This window comes from Rhinoderma darwinii, chromosome 11 (genome assembly GCF_050947455.1).
Source record: "Rhinoderma darwinii isolate aRhiDar2 chromosome 11, aRhiDar2.hap1, whole genome shotgun sequence".
Lineage (NCBI taxonomy): Eukaryota > Metazoa > Chordata > Amphibia > Anura > Rhinodermatidae > Rhinoderma > Rhinoderma darwinii.
Window position 1 is genome coordinate 29,213,400 of NC_134697.1, and position 18,883 is coordinate 29,232,282.

Consider the following 18,883-nt stretch of genomic DNA (forward strand, 5'->3'; position numbering starts at 1 on the left):
CAGCCACCACTAGGTGGAGCGTAGGAGCTTACTGCATGCTGCTTATACATAAGATGGGAGCACCCCTTTAACCATTTCAGGACCAAAGTTCATCGATTCCTCAATGTCCAGGCCTAAATTTTAACATTTTGGCTTACATTCTTTTACACCGTACTAACTTTTAAACTACTTTGAATAACTTAACCATTGTTTTAGATTTGTTTTAGCTAACTAACCTACTGTTCCTGCCTGCCTATTCTAGCACTAAGGCTGAATGCACACGTTGCGTATTACGTGCGGATTTGCCACGGGTATTTTCATGCGACAAATCCACAGCGTAATACAGTACCATCAAAGTAAATGAGATTTCAAGAAATCTTATTTACACGGTGTATATTTTTTCTGCGTGTAAATTGACCTGTGGTGCGTATTTTAAAATTCCGCAGCATGTCAATATATCCCACGTTTCCACTTGCGAATTGTATCTGACTAGTTTTAAAGAAAAATGCACCAAAATACGCAACATAAAACCGCACCTAACAAACTTTTCAGGGATCACCATGATTCGTTAATCATGGCGATCACATGCTCAGAAGCAGAATCAATTGGTTCGTCTATCACTGAGGGGGTTGCTTGGGACACAGAAAGTAACGGTGTCACAGCGGTCTCCTCAGCGCTATGCAGGCACAAACACAGGGACCGTGGATTCCCTGGCTGCATGGGGCACATGCGGCTAGGATGTGAATCTACATATTAGCGGTGGGAAGGGGTTAAATTCAATAACACAGTAAGCTCCCTCTAGTGGTGGCCACAAGCAGACAGAATTTTATAATTTATCTTTAAGATTATGCAGGGTGTTTTTGAGCTTGTATCAGGGAAATGGAGTTCCGACACAGTACAGAATATCGGACTAAATAAAGTTGAGCTTTTACTTTAAGCGAAACTTATTGTTAATTAATCGCTCTATTTTGGATGTGCTTTGCTTTACCCAATATATGGACAGCTAATGGATTTGCAATGGTATTTTTGCTTGTCGCTACAGGCTACTTTACCACGATCACTTCTAAAAGTGCAATTCTGATAATTGGACTGGGTTAGAAAGATAATATATATGCAAAGTCACACTGCAATCCTACCCTCCAGTACCTATTTGTTATGATCCTAAAAACCTACGGTACAATGCTTGTTTAGACTAAAATGTGCTATATGACGAGGGGCAGAAGGATATAAGAAGATCCAGTGATATCACCGTGACACCCCCCCCCCCCCCTTACATTCCTTGTTGAACAAGAGCGAGGCCTGTACATTATCTGCATAAATAACAGAGACCATAATAGATGGGATTACACGACAAGAACAATGTGCTACATACAGAACTGTCCCCTGCACTGTATAGAGCATTGTGTCCCCTATTCCTTGGTTCTCTGCATTTAGGCTCATGACATACAAGCCGTTTTAGATTTTCTCTTCATATCATTTGGTTTTTGTTTTTTTCGAAGGGGGAGCAGTTCTAACTTGGTATTGTATGTTTATTCTGACTTGGGATCCTGCCAGTGCCCACTAAGTGTGCTGCGGCCCCATAATTACCATCTTTTCTTGACATGAAAGGTATTGAAAAGCAGGGCACGTGGAAGGGAACAGTTGTGATCCGAAACAAATGGGGCTGAAATCTGTGTTTTTTTTTTTTTTGGTTTTTTTAAATAAAAAAAATAAAAACGTTTTAATTAGAATCCCCCATTAACGTCAAGGGGTGTTCCCCATAAGATTGAAAAATTACGATTTCTCTTTGTAAGAAAATTCATAATAATCATTCAATGGACACTAACTTTTCAAACAACTTGAGATATATCAGGTAGGTTATTACATTAGTGCATCTTTGTAATTATTCTTATTGTTAAAATGTTGTTTTATCCATTCAAATTGTGCCTGAAGTTACTGCCACTCAGTTTCTCCCTTCCTGTAATCTGCTGTACACTCCCTGTTGTCATGCAAAATCCGTCCCTAGTTAGAGTAAAATTTACAGACTGCAGAAGGTGAGGGGGGTGTTGCTTCACTGCCTGTCCATTCAAGTCTTGGGGGGGGGGTGGCAGAGAGAGAGAGAGAGAGTAAGTCAGACAGACATGCTGTCCATACAAGTCTATGGAGGGGAGCAGGGAAAGGAAGCAGGAGCAGAGTGAGAGAGACAGGCTGGTAAGATTTTTGTCACCTCCGTGCAGGATTCTCCGCTATACTGCTTATTACTGTTGTGTAATGTCCTCCATGCTGCTGCCTCTATATATGTGATCGATAGGGATTGAAGAGCAAAATCCTGCTCTCCTATGTGTGCAGCGTATAGAAGACATGATAGTTGTTAGGCCCCACCCACTAGCTCGAGACAATTGAGAAGTAGAGATGGGGCCTGCTGAGGTGAAAACTACAAAATCATGACGAATACAAGTCATTGTCTTGATCCAAGTAGATGCCGTGTACTCCAAAGCACTTGCACCACTATGACTATTTCCCTAAGTTCCCACAAAGTACTTGAATTATGACAAAATTAAGAATTTTCAGGCCACGACAAATCGTAATGCTTAGGCACAATTTCTTATTAGGCTCTTAAAATCTCATTATGCAATTCCTTATGCTTCCGAAATCCAGAATGAGGCAAATATAGGGTAGTATTAACTTCATCTACACCAGTGGTCTCCAACCTATGACTCCCCAGCTGTTGAGACCGCATCACTCAGCTTGTCCGGACAGCCTGCGGCTGGGAGTTGTAGTCTCCAAACAGCTGTAGAGTCACAGGTTGGAGACCACCAGTCCATACAATCCTTTGATAAATGTTCTTAGCCAAAAACCCATGGAAATCTAGCAAAACCGATACACGGTGGAGCTATACTTTGCATTCAGTGCATATAACTCTTGATAACTTCTTCTCCTTACAGTGGGTTTCCTTGAAAGAAGTGTTGCTAAACTATGGGAAGCCCTTACAAGAAGATGAGCTGTGGGCACTATGCTATGAATGTTTATATACCCTACAGACCTATGTGGATTATCCAGGTAAAAATACATCCATGTTGTCAGATTAATAAAAAAAAATTTAAATGATTATAGACTAAAACTCCTTCAATCCAGCAAATCTGATAATCTGAGTTGTTTCCAAGACAGATTTGCATTCTAATTTGGAATTTCACAAAAATTGCACTGTAACCCTATCCGCAGAATATGTGATAATTGTATGATCGCTGGGACCCCCACCAATCACTAGAACGGGGTTCCCGAGTCCCCCGTTTCTTTTCACCACATGATCTTTGTGATGAGGCGTTCAAATGGAGCGATGGTTGCAATCCCCATTCTAGTGATTTCGGGGTCCCAACAGTCGGGCTGCCAGGGAATTATAAATTTATCACCAATCTTATGGGTAAGTGAAAAAAGTAATTTGTGGGAAAACGTCTTTAACTGGTTGCGATACATGATGAATAAACTCGTTACGAGAGCAAACTGGTCATGTCAATCTCACTGTTACTGTGCCTGAGAGATCCAGAGCAGGGTAACACCTGTAATACACATAGCAGCAGCCCTGATCTAATGGAGACCGAGAACCCTCTGATCTCCCCTGTTTAAAGGGGTTTTCCAGAAGTAAAAAATTACATTCATTTAAATTAAACAATGAAAAATATACAACTTTACAATGTACTTACGTTTCATCAGATTGCTGTAGCGTCGTTTATCCTCTTCCATCACCGCCCCCTTAGTAAAGCAAAATCTGCACTTCCTGTGCAGACCCGTCCATTTGGTCTGCTACCTTCCTTCCGGTTTCCGGCTTTCACACTGTACGGTTACGTCACAAATGACGTAACCGTACCACGTGCTTCTTTATCTGATTAGAGCATGCGTGGTTAACACACTCCACCACGCATGCTCTGTGAAATTAGCAATGGAATATGAAGTTGTGGGAATAACGGCCGTTTCGGCCGTCTTCCCGACAGATGCAGGAGCTGTGACAGCTGCTGTCTCGTACAGCAGCTGCCGCAGCTCCTACAGCGGGGACCGATCGCTGTGTCCCCGCTGTTTAACCCCTTAAAAGCCGCGTTCAATAGAGATCGTTTCTTTTTAGGGGTTAAGTTACCATCCCCGGCCTGCTACACGATAGCGGCCGGCGATGGTGACTATGGCAACCGGACACCAAACAATGGCGTCCGGCTATGCCATAGACGGAAGCCTAGTGGGTCCTGACAACGTCAGGACCCACTATGCTTGCTGTCAGTGAGTAGCTGACAGTTCTAATACACTGCACTGCGCATGTAGTGCAGTTTATTAGAATAGCGATCAGGGCCTCCTGCCCTCAAGTCCCCTAGTGGGACAAAGTAATAAAGTAAAAAAAAAGGTGTAAAAATAAGAAAATAAAAGTTTTAAAAGTGCAAAAATCCCCTTTTTTTTTCCCTAATCAGTCATTTATTATTAATAAAAATATATAAATAAATAAACTATACATAATTGGTATCGCCGCGTCCGTAACGGCCTGAACTACAAAATTATTTAGTTATTTATCCCGCGCGGTGAACGCCGTAAAAGAAAATAATAATAAACCGTACCACAATCACAATTGTTTGGTCACTTCACCTCCCAAAAAATTTATTAAAAATGGATCAAAAAGTCGCATGTACCGAAACATGGTAATGATGGAAACTACAGTTCGTGACGCAAAAAATAAGTCCTCGCACGACTTTCCTGATGGAAAAATAATAAAGTTCTGGCTCTTAGAATATAACACAAAAAGTGAATGATTGTTTACAAAACCTATTTTATTGTGCAAACGCCATAAGACATAAAAAAAACCTATTAACATCTGGTGTCACCGTAAGGCCGGGTTTACACGAGCGTGTGCGTTTTGCGCAGGCAAAAAACGCGTCGTTTTGCGTGCGCAAAAGGCACTTAACAGCTCTGTGTGTCAGCCCTTTATGATGCGCGGCTGCATGGTTTTCGTGCAGCCGCCATCATTATGACACTCCGTTTGGATGTTTGTAAACAGAAAAGTACGTGGTGCTTTTCTGTTTTCATTCATCCTTTACACTGCTGTTGCGCGAACCACGCTTGTCCCACGGAATTGCTTCCGTGCGACATGCGTGGTATTCACACACCCATTGACTTCAATGGGTGCGTGATGCGCAAACAGCGCACAAATATAGGACATCGTGCGTTTCACGGAGCAAACATACGCTGCGTGACAATCACGCACCTGTCTGCACGGCCCCATAGACTAACATAGGTCCCTGCGAAGCGCGTTGCACGGACGTATAACACGCTCGTGTAAATGAGCCCTAATCGTATCGCCCCATAGAATAAAGTGAATATGTCATTTATAGCGCACGGTGAACGCTGTAACAAAAATAGAATAAAAAAACCAATAGTAGAATTGCTGTTTATTAGTCACCACGCCACCTAAAAATAGAATAAAAACTGATCAAAAAGCCGCATGCACCCCAAGAAAACTACAATGAATTCCTCAAGGGGTCTAGTTTCCAAAATGGGGTCACCTTTTGGGGGTTTCCACTGTTTTGGTACCATAAGACCTCTTCAACCCGTTTAACCCCTTAATGACCGGGCCATTTTGCGCGTTAATGACCTTTTGGATTATCTTTTGTTTCTTCACGGTCGCATTCCAAGAGTCGTAACTTTTTTTTTATTCCGTCGACATAGCCGTATAAGGGCTTGTTTTCTGCGGGACGAGTTGTATTTTGTAATTGTACCATTTTTAGATGCTTATAACATATTGATTAACTTTTATTAACTTTATTTTCGGAGAGTATTGAAAATAAGCAGCTATTCCAGCATTGATTTTTCACGTTATAAGTTTACGCCGTTTACTATGCACCGTAAATAACATGTTAACTTTATTCTATGGGTCGGCACGATTACGGGGATACCAGATATGTAAAGGTTTTATGTTTTTTCTACGTTTGCACAATAAAAAGCCTTTTTAGGAAAAAATTACTTGTTTTTGCATCGCCGCGTTCCAAGAGCCGTAACGTTTTTATTTTTCCTTCGATGTGGCCGTATGTGGGCTAGATTTTTGCGGGACAATGTGTAGTTTTCATTAATACTATTTTGGGGTACATAGGACTTATAGATTAATTTTTATTGAATTTTTTATGGTGGGAATGGGAGAAAAGAGCGAATTTTGCCGTTGTTTTTTTGGACGCCGTTCATTCGGCGGTTTAATTAATGTGTTAATTTTATTGTTCAAGTTGTTACGATCGCGGGGATACCATATATGTGTATGTGTGATTTTGTTTTGACACTTTTACTAAATAAAACCACTTTTTGGGCAAAGTTTTATTTGATTTTCACTGTAATTTTTATTTATTTTTTTCACCAACTTTATTTAACGGATTGACTTTTTTTTTTTTTTTTTAGTCCCACCAGGGGACTTCACTATGCGATGTGCCGATCGCATATATAATGCTTTGGTATACTTGTATACGGAAGCATTATTGCTTGTCAGTGTAAAACTGACAGGCAATCTGTTAGGTCATGCCTCCGGCATCGCCTAACAGGCAGATGCTGAAGACAGACCTGGGGGTCTTTGTTAGACCCCCGCTGCCATGGAAACCCGACGGCGACCCGCGATTTCTTTGCGGGGGCGCCGATGGGGTGACAGAGGGAGCTCCCTCCCTCTGTCAAACACATTAGATGCCACTGTCACTATTGACAGCGGCATTTAATGGGTTTAACTGCCGGAATCGGAGCGCGCTTCGATTCCGGCAGTTGCAGCAGGAGCCAGGCTGTGTATAACAGCCGTGCTCCTGCCGCTGATCGCGTGGGTACAGTGGCAGTACCCGCACGATTACAGGACGGATATATCAGTCCTCCTGCGCGAACTAGCAGCTGCTGAGGATGGATATATCCGCCCTTCGGCGTTAAGAGCTTAAAAACGCAGATATCCAGTGATTTCAGCTTGTGCTATCAGTAATAGAATGAGAGCACCAAAATGAAGACTGAGATTGCAGAAGTTAGTAGAGCTGGGTGTAGTAGGCGGAGCAAGTGCACTGCTGCATGCACATTGCATGCTGGGAATAAAGCAGTGCATGCAGGGAGGAGAAACTTAGGAAGAGAAGAGGAATAAACTTACTGAGCAAAACAAACCTCTGAAGGTACACAATAGGGAGTAGTGTTACTAAAACCATTTATTATCAGGAAAAAGATAGTCAGAGTGCACTAATATATTAATAGAGGAACATTGCATTGATTTAAAAAAAAAAAAAGATTGGAAAACCCCTTTAACCCCTTTATATGCCGAAATCAACATTGATCGCAACATGTAACAGCAGAAACTGAGGGGAGAACCCTCTTTGATTGCTTCACAGGGAGTCCCTTTGACGCCACAAGCCCCATACCATGTATAGACCGGTCCACTAAGGGACCCCAGGGCTTCTTTGCCATATTACATGCCGTTAAGGCATACTAAAGTATTTGGGATTTAAAAAGAAAGAATAGTGTTAATAAAAACAAAATGAAACCCAACATATATTATTCACATATTTGGTATTCCCACAACCGGTACAATAAATGTATGGTGATCAGCGTACGCCATAAAATAAAATCTGGAATCTATTTTCTTTCGCTGTGTTTTTCACGCCCCCAAAAAAATAATAGAAGTTAAATGCTAATGTATACATACCATAAAATGGTACCTAAATAAAGTACAACTCATCCTGCAAAAAAAAAAAAGGCCAAATACAGCTATGTTGACCTAAGAATAACAAAAGTTATGCAAAGAGAAACATTTTTTAAATTTTCTTCTTGTCCACGAGTCAAATTATCCTGGTCCTTAAGGGGTTTTCCCAAACGTAAGACTTTTCATTAAGGAGATCAGTTGGGGTCCCTGTTGCCACTAATCTTGAGAATGGGGGTGTCCCGAGAGAGGTGGTTACACATTCATCGTCCATCATTATTGAAATCCATGGCAGCTAGATTCTGAGATTTCTGTAACTACCATAGGTTTTAATGGACCATGTATCTCTAAGCCCCAAAACAATCGTCCTTGAGATTGTGAGGATCCCAGCGGCTGCCCCCCCCCCCCCACGCTGTTTTGACACTTATGACATGTCTGACAGTTAATTGATCATTTTAGGAAAAATCTATCTTAGAAATTTTGTACCCAGGCGAGGGAATATCAGGATTTTTGTGTGATCATGCAAAGCATAATAATCCTGCGCTGCCATCCCTGTAATCTGGTACAGTATATGTATTATATGTAGTATGTGGTCATCCCTTAACTGCCCAGGACCATGACCGGGGCACAGAACAAGACCCTCATTACTTCTGGCCTGCAGGAAAATGCTGACAGAGGCTGTTTGTGCCACTTACACAAAAGACTCTTCTTGCTGGCAGATGATAAAGTAATTTCGATGTAATTACATAAAACAGAACACGAGTCTGGTTCTGAGCTGTGTGGAAACCATTGTGTTCAATTTGGCAGAACCCCCTATACTGTATTGTCTCATCACTGGCCTCTGGATCAGAAATGAAAACTTTTACTGACTGCAGCCGCTGCGATGGAATCTAATCATTTCGATTTAAAAAAATAAATAAAAATGTGTGTGTATATACAAATATAAAATATATATATATTTATTTTTTTTTATAATTTTTTTCATTTTTTGTACTTTTTCTTTTTTTTTTTCTTTTATTATATGTGTGTATAATATATTGTGTCTGCCGCTGCTTTTCACTCTTCTGGGAAGGCTTGGAGTGTGTGGGAATTTTGTGCCCATTCATCCAGAAGAGCATTTGTGAGGTCAGACACTGATGTTGGGTGAGAAGGTCCAATTCATCCCAAAGGTGTTGGATGGGGTTGAGGTCAGGGCTCTGTGCGGCCAGTCAAATTCTTCCACACCAAACTCACCCAACCGTGTCTTTATGGACCTTGCTTTTTCCACTGTGGCACATTCATGCTGGAACAGAAAAGGGCTGAACCCCAAACTGTTCCCACAAAGTTGGAAGGTTCAACTGTCTAAAATGTCTTGGTATTCTGAAGCATTAAGATTTCCTTTCACGGAGACCATTTCCCTTCGTGCTTTTCCAGCCATTAAAAACAACCCCATAGCATCATCCTCCTCCACCAAAATTTACCCCATTTTTTTTGGGGGGTTTACGGAGAGCGCATAGCTGTGTGCTTTATTTTAGGCACCTGTTTGCAATTGGGTGTGGTGGAGGCACCTAAAATCAATCATGAGGAGGAGAGTCCACATACTTTAGGACATATAGTGTATGTGTAGATAGATACTTTTTGTGTAGGCAGATTATTTTTACAAGAATCCTCACCCCCCCACCCAACCTCAAACCATGCCTCCTGTATTTGTAGCCATTCTCACTAGGCAATGAGGTTTCCCAGCCTAAGAGCCACTCATAGTAAAGTGGCCCCACAGTAGAGCATATGGTGCCAACTTATTTTCCGCCTTGAATGTAGGAGTCTCCTAGACTTTTTAGGAGAGTAGAAGTAATGTGTTAACCATAAAAAAGAGCCACGTAAGAACCAAGTGGGTCAGAACTAAGTCGCCGTGATGTAGAGGTTCTGTGAATTTGGTGTTGAGGTGACATTGCGTCGACCATTTCAGCGGTGAGTTTCTTCCGTTCTTCATACAGGTGATGAATGGTAATATCGCTGGGTAGATGTTTGTAATCCTTTCCAGTAAAATCTGAATGTTCATGGTCATTTAAGGGGTTAAACCGAAACGTAATATTGTGTTTATTCCTGTTTTGCAGCCATTTTATGTCTCGAATCTGTGTTCATTGATCACTGCGGAGAAGTTCTGTTTGTTACTCACCAGGATGAAGGTAAAGTGACTCATGAAGGTGGGAGATTATTACGGGGTGTTCTGCTACACATGAAAGTACAAGCAAATAACCCCATTAGGACTCGCCCTGTTTTCTCTTCTTACTCTCACATTTTCTTTTTCCTCTTTTGTAACTGTACCTTTTTATATAGTGTTTATGACAATTGCAAGTTCAGATAAGTATTCCCCGCAGGAGGTGGATACAGTCAGGCTTTGTGGAGCCTTATTCACACGAGAGTATTAAACTACGCACAAAATACCAAGAAGATATGTCTGTATTGTGCTGTGTATATTAATGTGCATCAGACTATTGCACTCCGATAGTGAATGCTCGATCCTGCAGAATAACGCACAATCTTTTTTTAGCATATGGGAGAAGTGAATGTGCACCTTTCAATACCATGTTACATCTGATATATGTCTACAGTGTTGTGCTCTGTTTTTCTGGCGCAGAGTTCTAAATCTGCTGCGAAGCCGTAATAATAATCCAGATTCCTGCAGCCACCACTAGGGGGAGCTTTAAGTGCTTACTGCATACTGTTTTGTTATTGAGTTCAATGTATAAATAGAATGCAGTAATGATCTCTTAAGCTCCCCCTAGGGGTGGCTACAGGTAATCCCAGTCCTATCACTTTTAGGTACAGATTTATTAGGGTAAATTCACACACGAACGATTTAATGCAGAAATTTCTGCGATTGTCCTTTTCATCTGAATGGGGCTTACAGAAATCCCTGCACATGCTACAGAAACAACCCCATTCACATGTATGGAATTGATTTTCAGTTGCAGAACTTTCTGCAGCAAATCTGCCGTGTGTGAGTATACACTTTATTTTTAAATTTACTAGACTTTTTATGGTGTAGGAAAGTTGCTAGTTATGTAGGCATATATAATTTGCGACTTTTCAAACCTCTCGCCACTTTTCAAAAGTGGTGAGAAACGTGGGTGGGGTTTAGCGGAGGTGTAAGGGCCCACCGCATACCGACCGATTTACCAACCCTTATGCCAGAAGTTGGCGTGAATTATGGCACAAATCTACACCTGCTCATATCAGGTGTAGATATAGTTCTCTGGTTCATGGATAGCCAAAGATGTGCTAGATTTATTCATAAATTTGTCGCTTTGTGCTCCAGCGCACTTCAGTTTCATTCGCCAGTCTTGGTAAATTCCGCATAGAGGATATCAAAACAGATATGATATGAAAGCTGATGATCCAAAATACGATCAAATGTGTATAGATAAGAAAATAGTTTGAACATGTATAACCATATAAAATGTAACTGGTCTAGTTGTGTGATGCTGCTGGAATCGTGACGATATTACGATGTACAGACAGAAGTATTGTAGTCCTAACGATATCCAGAACTCGCTGATCAATGATTGCCTCATCTCATCCATTACAATCTCTTATCTCAATATGTTCTACTCCTTGACTTGCAATTTAACGGAGAACCAGCAGAAGTTTTAGATAAAAAGCTGTTTAGTATACATGTAATGTGTAAAAATAGATTGTTAGTAGCTATTTTTTTGGCTGATTTAGTGCTTGATTCCCCATGACAACACTTCCTGCATCTGCTGTTCTTTATGTTAGCCTTTTTATAGTGGCATTGTGTGGATCCAAATCACAGTCCACATCCACGTTCACGGACTTCAATAGTGGCGGTTGTGTGAGTTAATAAAGTGATGTGGATGGCGACAGTGATTCGAATAAAAACATTGACCTTACCAGAGCACAAAACAGGAAGGGCTTTCATGGGGACACAGGAGCAGATGATCTGCATTTGGACTGTAATATAAACTTTAAGAATTCCATTGCACTAAACTGCCTTATATTGTACACACACCTTTCTTAGGTCTCCTTAGGCTAGGGCTACATGAGGACTTTGGCCGTGACATGTCGTACGACCAAAGATCACTGTGTGGTGCTACCTGCATTGTAAGAAATGAAAGTGTTATAATCCGCAAGTTACTGCGACATGATCGTCCAGGAATTCCAGCAGCTTTGGATTTTGTGCGACCCGTGTTGCAGCCGTGTAGCCCGAGACTTAAAGGGGTTTTCCCATAAGAGACATTTATGATATGTTGACATATCCACCTTTTGAAATCGTTTTTTTTTGGTTTCTTTTTAATAAAGATGTCTATCGGTGTATTTTGTGCAAGTCTCTAATTACTTTTTATCAGAAATTATTTTTACTTTTTGAGATACAGCTGCTTTGTATCCTGTATACAGAGCAGCTGTATCCTGCGCTGAGACCTGTATCCGTTATGAACTTAGATGTGATCGATAACAGCTCGACCTGATGGATTCAAGTCTTCGTGCTAGATACAGCTATTCTGTATACAGGATACAAAGCAGCTGTATCTGAAAAAGTAAAAATATTTTTTAATAAGTATTTAGAAAGTATTAAAAAAAAGGTGCACATAGCGGTGTACTGAGCCCGCTCCAGACGTCGCCCCTGTTCATTTTCGTCATGGGTCGGGAAGGGGTTAGGAGTTGGGTTTCACTCTAACCTTTTTTGTTGTTGTTTTTGCATTATGTAACAAATTTTCCTTTTTTTTTTGCTTCTTCTAGAGCCTTATGATGCATTTTGTGTTCCTCCTGAACATGACTCTGATGGAGATGGAGCTGGGACAGAAAAGGTAGAACATAAAATATCTCTCCCAATGTGATATGAAGCTTTCGGAACACCAAAGGAAAGCTTCACCGCTATGGCAGGGACATCACATGGCTCAGAAAAACCCAGCAGTGAATTTATTTCCTTTCAAGTAATAGTGAATGGACATCTGGCACGCAGATGAATCTGTTTTCCTGACTGCTAAATATAGTATCCATAGAGATGCTGGAGCTTTCCAACATGAGTCAGGTTCCAGTCTATCAGTCACGGTCAGGGTTAAAATCCATGGGAGCCCCTCCTAGGCTGCTGGCGCCTTTACACACTATAGGGAAATCTTTACCAGAAATTAGATGAAATAATTTTCCAGACCTCTCTCCCTCTTTATAGCCAAAGCTTAGAAAATAAAACCAATTCAACGGTATAAGAAGATTTAATCTGATCGCTTTTTACTTTTCTTTGTAGAGAACATTCTTTTTAGCAAGTGATGGGATTCTCCGGTAATTGTGGATAATAAGACCTACAGGGGTTTAATAGCAGGATAGGTGATAAATATCAGATCTGGGGGTGTCCGACCATGGGGTCTTCCACCAATCACGAGAACGGGCTTACCTTGCCTCATAGAAATGGAGCGGTAGTACGTTTGCTCGCCACCGCTCCATTCATTTATATGGGCTTGTCAAAGACCGTGCTCGGCAGCCGCACGTAAATAAATAGAGCGGTGGCCGATCATGCGCACTACCGCTCCATTCCTATGGGGCTCCCAGGAGCGGCAAGGTAAGCTCGTGATCAGTGGGGGTGCCAGCAGCTGGACCCCCCCTACCAAACAGATATTTATCACCTGTCCTGTGAATAGATGATAAATAATGATTATGGGAAAACCTTTTTAATATATTTGGCTGTCCGTGCAACAGAAATGCACATCTTTGCATTGCTTGTATAAGAGAATCTTTGTAATATGGTGGCTACATGGTATAGCGCATGGATTTCATAGAGAGGCATCCTCTGTTTCGGACCCCCCTCTGTTAGCCGGAGCAGAGAACTGTTAAGTAAGAGCAAAGTATTAAAGGATTACCAAATAAGTTTGATGGGTGCCACATAATATTACATTTTAGCACTGGCAGGCAGGGCAGGGGAAAGGTGTGGCTGGCGAAACTTCAGCAATACCAGGTGACTACCTTTTTGAAAATTGTCTTGTATTGTTGTGACTTCCCTTTTTTAAAGTTCATTTTCTGTTCCTTTCTATTCTAGCATATGCAAACGCAACGTGTAATATAATCAAATCCATTGGTCTATATGTTTGATCTACATGTTGCTTTTCTTTCACAATGGAACATTTCGCTGCTTAGGCTGCGTTCACATCTGCGTCAGGGCTCCGTTCCGTCTGAGCTCTCCTTCGGAACGGATTTCGATGGTGACGAATCCGTTGCCAATGGTTTCTGTTTGTCTCCGTTGTGCAAGTGTTCCGTCGTTTTGACGCAATCAATAGTGTAGTCGACTACGCTATTGATTCTGTCAAAATGACGAAACCCCAGCACAACTGAGACAAACGGAAACCATTGGCACCGGATTTGGTTTTCGTTTGTGTCAGTCAGGCTGGGCTCAATTTCGTCGGAACGGAGCCCTGACGCAGATGTGAACGCAGCCCTACTGTTCACAGACAAAGTATAACAAATTATCAATGGATATTAGTGTTCCCTTATCGTTACACCATATCTCCATTGGCACACACTGCTGCGAATTGCAGGACACGTTTCTTTTGTTCTAATCTTTTCACTATATAATCATGTACACTATATAGTCAAGAATATGCCGGCACCCTTCAGCCACACACATTGCTAAAAGGTGCTCAAAATCAAGTATTCAGCTCTGCGAAATCTCCATAAACAAGTATCAGAAGTGGAATTGGTCTCCATGACTTTACTACGTTTCTGCTGTTATTGTGCAGTGGAGACACCCAGGAGCAACAACATGCAGAGAGATCGGGACCACACAATCGGGTGTGCACGTACCATAGAAACAGATTATTTGGATGCTTATGGGGCCCCTGGGGAGAGAGGGCCCATTTCTGGTTGGTCTTGTCCCCATTTTAATGGGTGGTGTGAACCTGTACATGGATGGGGTCCCCACAGGTGCTGCGATATTAGCCAATAAGGAAAGAGAAAATGTACTTCTGATAATGAGATGGGGCACCAGGACCTCCTGTTGGGGGTATTGAAGATTGTGGGGTTGTCAAACAGCTACTGAAAGCGTCCGATTTTATTTTATTTTTATCCTGCCTTTCGAGCATTTTATTCTCTATGTACGATTGTAGCCCATGAAACCTGTCTGCAGTACTCACAATGGTCATCAGCTGAATGATCGTTCTTCTGACAAATGACATGTCTATGGCCCACTTACCTTCTTTTGACGATGTCATAGTGACATGTCAGAAGTTTTGATCGGTAAGGGTCCGAGCACTGAGACCCCCACCAATCGCTAAAACAAAGTGGCAGAAGCGCTCGGATAAGCGCAGTTTCGCTTAGTTTCTAACCGGCTTTTCTCGTCTTTCCTCGGAGCGGTGTACGGGCTGAATAGAAAGTCTATGAGCCTATACACCGCTCACTCGGTTTTCCGAGGAAAGCTGATCAGAAACGAAGCCCCACTGCGCTCTCCCGGACGATTCTGAGGCTTAATTTTAGCGATGGGTGGGGTCTTCGTCCTCGGACTCCCACAAATCAATACTTCTCACCTGTCACTATGATATGTCAAATGGTTTTTAAACGTTTATTTGCCCTTTTAGTACGGTATCTCTGTGTGCATATTGGAAATCCTGGTCTCTGCTGCAATGTAAAGTTGTACACGTTTTACTTTTTACAGGCTTGTGTTTATGGCATCGCAGCCGTTTTATGGTCCGCAGCCAAATTCAATTTCCCGACTAATCACAAGCTCACGCTGCCCAAAAAGCTGAAACGGTTCCTTCTACAGATGGCAAAAAGGGATTCTGATGAAAGGCCAAGTTTGGCTGAAGCTTTGCAGGTAAAAATCATACAGAGATACACATTTCAGTTTGGCAGAGAAGACGTGTCGAGAATCCTCTTTGCACAACAGCTGGAGATCCACATGTTGCTGAGGCCGGTCACGTTACGTGATTCAGGCCGATCCAGTCATTGTGCAGACTATAGAATAAATCCTGCATCCGTGTGGTCTAGTTCATAGTGCAGGAAATGTGCTGTAATAGTGACTAGGTTTAGGCGGCTTGCAGTGTATGGTGTAAATTAATAGAAGGTGCAGTATTTCACATATAAATATTTATACATATCATTAGGAAAGTCATCTTGTGGAAACGTCCATATGCAGTTTGTGTGTAATTAGAAGGCTTGTACGTTTATAAAGAGTTAAATAGCTCGTTTATTTATTGTAACCCTTTCCATAATTGAATGCACTGCAGCAAAAAAATATATATTGTACTCATTTTTATATTTATTTTTTTTGAAAACTGGTCGTATTTATGATGCAACATTTAATTTCTCATTTCAGGTCTGCAGAAAATATCTGGAGCAAATTAATCTAGACAGTAAAGCAATTTGCACACGTATAATCAGTCTTACGGATCAGGTGGGCAGAGAAGTAGAGCACTGCAAAGTAACAATGCTTGACTTTGTGCAAGTGTAGCTAGAAGAATTGATAATGTTTTGAAGGCAAATGGTGGTCACACCAAATATCGATTTGATTTACATTTCTCTTCTGTTCATTCACTTAGTAATTTGTTAATTGATAAAAAATAAATATTAAATTGTAGCTAAACGTTTGGCAAACTTCTGACATGTCATAGTGGCATGTCAGAAGGTTGGATTGGTGGAGGTCCGAACACTGAGACCCCCACCAATCGCTAGAACGAAGCAGCTTCGTGTCTGTTCGTTTTTTTCCGGAAAGCCGATGTATCGGAGTACAGGCTCATAGACTTTCTATTGAGTCCGTACACCGATACATTTGTTTCCGGAAAAAGCCGAACAGACACAAAGCGGCTGCTTAGTTATAGTGATTGGTGGGGGTCTCCGTGCTTGGACCTCCACTGTCCCAAGCTTCTGACATGTCACAAGTTTGTCAAACGTTTAGCTACATTTTAATACTATTATTGAAAGCATTCTTAGGGCCTGTTCACGTCAGCGTTGGCTTTCCGCTCTGGGGTTACGTTGGAGGTTTCAGTCAGGTGAACCCCGCAACGGAAAGTCAAACTAAACCCTAAACCACAGCTTCCGTTTCCGTCACCATTGAGATCAGTTGACTGCGCTATTGATTCCGTCATTAAAACGGAAATCTGTCGGGATGGTGACGAACCGAAACCATTAGCAATGTTTTTGTCACCATTGATCTCAATGGTGATGGAAACGGAAGCTGTGGTTTCAGTTTGACTTTCCGTTACGGGGTTCACCCGATGGAAACCTCCGACAGAACCCCGGAACGGAAAGCCAACGCTGATTTGAACAGGCCCTAACTTTCATCATTTTTCCACAACTGCCTAAAACTTTTTCACAGTACTGTATATCAAAAGTACTTATTAGTTGTTGTTTACATAGCACTGTACACATATTCCATAGCGCTGCACACAGATTGTCTGTCCTCATCCCCAATAGGCTTACAATCTAATTTCACTATTGCACAGAAATGTACTATGTATAAGCCTCATGTGAAATCCGTTTTCTTTCATAAGGGATTCAGAACCGAGGACCTCAACCTTTTTTAGCTCATGAGCCACTTTGGAAGGTAACCGGTTACAAAAATATTAACCGGGCCGGATTATAGGGAGGGCAGATTAGGCATGTACTTTGGGTCCTCCAACAGCTTCGGGACCTAGGGTGGGCCTCCACCACCACCCTTCTTTTTGGTCGTTCAGTGATCTTATCCTGCTAAAAAGAGGTGTAGAAGTTTTTTTTATTTGAAGTCTATGGGAGTCTCCTATACGAAACCGACGGTTGACTTCATAACCCCCATAGACTACAGTGGAGAGGGCCATGCGCATGCTTGGCCTGCTTTCTTATATGTGGCATGCGATAGAGGATTAGGTGCGGTCTGGGGTTCCCACCAGACTTTTTGCCTTATAAAATATTAATAATGTCTCTTACTTTAGTTAACAATTTAAATGCTGATGGTTCTTTGGCTCTTATCACACTGCGCTCGGGGGAATACGCTAGACGGGTATGTTTGATGTGTGCAACAGAGTGTGTACCTCATTATGTATTCCTCATATGTATCTCTATGTATTTTTATACAGTTATATACATCTATCCTTGACTTTCATTGTGTTCCTTTCTTTAGAGTGTGCAGAGCTGCCAATCTCCTGAAGAGCACAGTCCTCACTTATCAGAGTGTTCAGCAGGTACGTACAGACTAGCTTTCATTTGCATTATGGGACCAGAGTGCTTTACTTTAAACACCGGTACTAGTAGTTTTATTATGTAACATCATCTGCCAGTACTTCATTATAGAACATCACTCATGACTCTACAACTTGTGAAATACTTATAATGTGGTAAAACAATGATTCTGTATGAATATGCTTGGTTGTTAAAGGGGTTGTCTGCTTTGACCAATCCCTTTTGGTTAGAAGGATTCCCAAATGATAAGCTCCTGGGACCCACAGCAATCGGCCGTAATCTCTGGCAAAGAGTGCTCAGTATCTGTGCAGCACCACCGCAGGAGAAATGAAGCATTACACCGTTCTCATAGAAATAATTGTGCCATCTGTCTAATGCATGGTCCATCTTCTTAGCTGTCCTCTTCCTAATAGATGAGAAACCCAGCTACATTACTCTTAAGGTGGCTCCTACCAAGACACCTCTTTCTATATGCCTTGATAGCATATATGGACCTTATAGGAGGAGGGCGTCACTATGAGCCAGGGCAGGGAGACGCTAGGTATCAGTGGCTCCTGCTGTGGTCAGACTCAGCCAATCTACGTATCACATGGATCGACATATATTTATATGGACAGCCATACGCATCAGGGGATATGTATGGCTGGCCACAACTTCTACTGGTGATAGCAGCTGATCTCCTGGAGTTTCAGAAGTTGTGAGAAGATGATTCCTTGGCCGGCTTCAATACAAAACTCTAAATTCCCTAATAACTTATTTTAAATGGGTTTTTGTAAATTAAACAGCTAATTTATTCTCCCTATGTAATGACATTAAAGGCCTAGCGATGTAGGTGCATTATGGTCTCTGTGTCATAAATGGGCTTGTTGCTTACTGTACTTACCCTGCATATAAATACCTATGTCCATGAGCCATAAAAAAATCTTGAGAATAAATGAACATGCGCTCTGACCCTGCATACAGTCGTGTTTTGAGGTGCAGTATAGTTCACAAGCTGATTTTTCTTAAAAAAAAAAAAGTGTCTGTTTAGTGTGATTGGGCTTGGTCAGATTCTCTTTAGTCAGCTTTAGGAAGTGCATATTTGAATCTGCTCCTGGGCCTGGTGCCCCCTACAAC

General features: G+C 41.7%; 1 protein-coding gene across 2 annotated transcripts in view; it reads left to right on the plus strand.

Annotated features, from left to right (window-relative positions):
• The window catches only part of KNDC1 (kinase non-catalytic C-lobe domain containing 1), a 104,163-nt gene that overhangs the window by 24,072 nt on the left and 61,208 nt on the right, over positions 1–18,883 (plus strand). Inside the window, exons 7-12 of one of the 2 annotated variants that reach the window (XM_075843231.1) lie at positions 2,904–3,018; positions 9,727–9,798; positions 12,371–12,438; positions 15,270–15,428; positions 15,930–16,034; positions 17,709–17,769. In XM_075843231.1, the coding sequence (XP_075699346.1) occupies positions 2,904–3,018; positions 9,727–9,798; positions 12,371–12,438; positions 15,270–15,428; positions 15,930–16,034; positions 17,709–17,769 (580 nt within the window). The remainder of the gene's footprint in view (positions 1–2,903; positions 3,019–9,726; positions 9,799–12,370; positions 12,439–15,269; positions 15,429–15,929; positions 16,035–17,708; positions 17,770–18,883) is intronic. The other variant, XM_075843232.1, reaches the window with a different exon arrangement.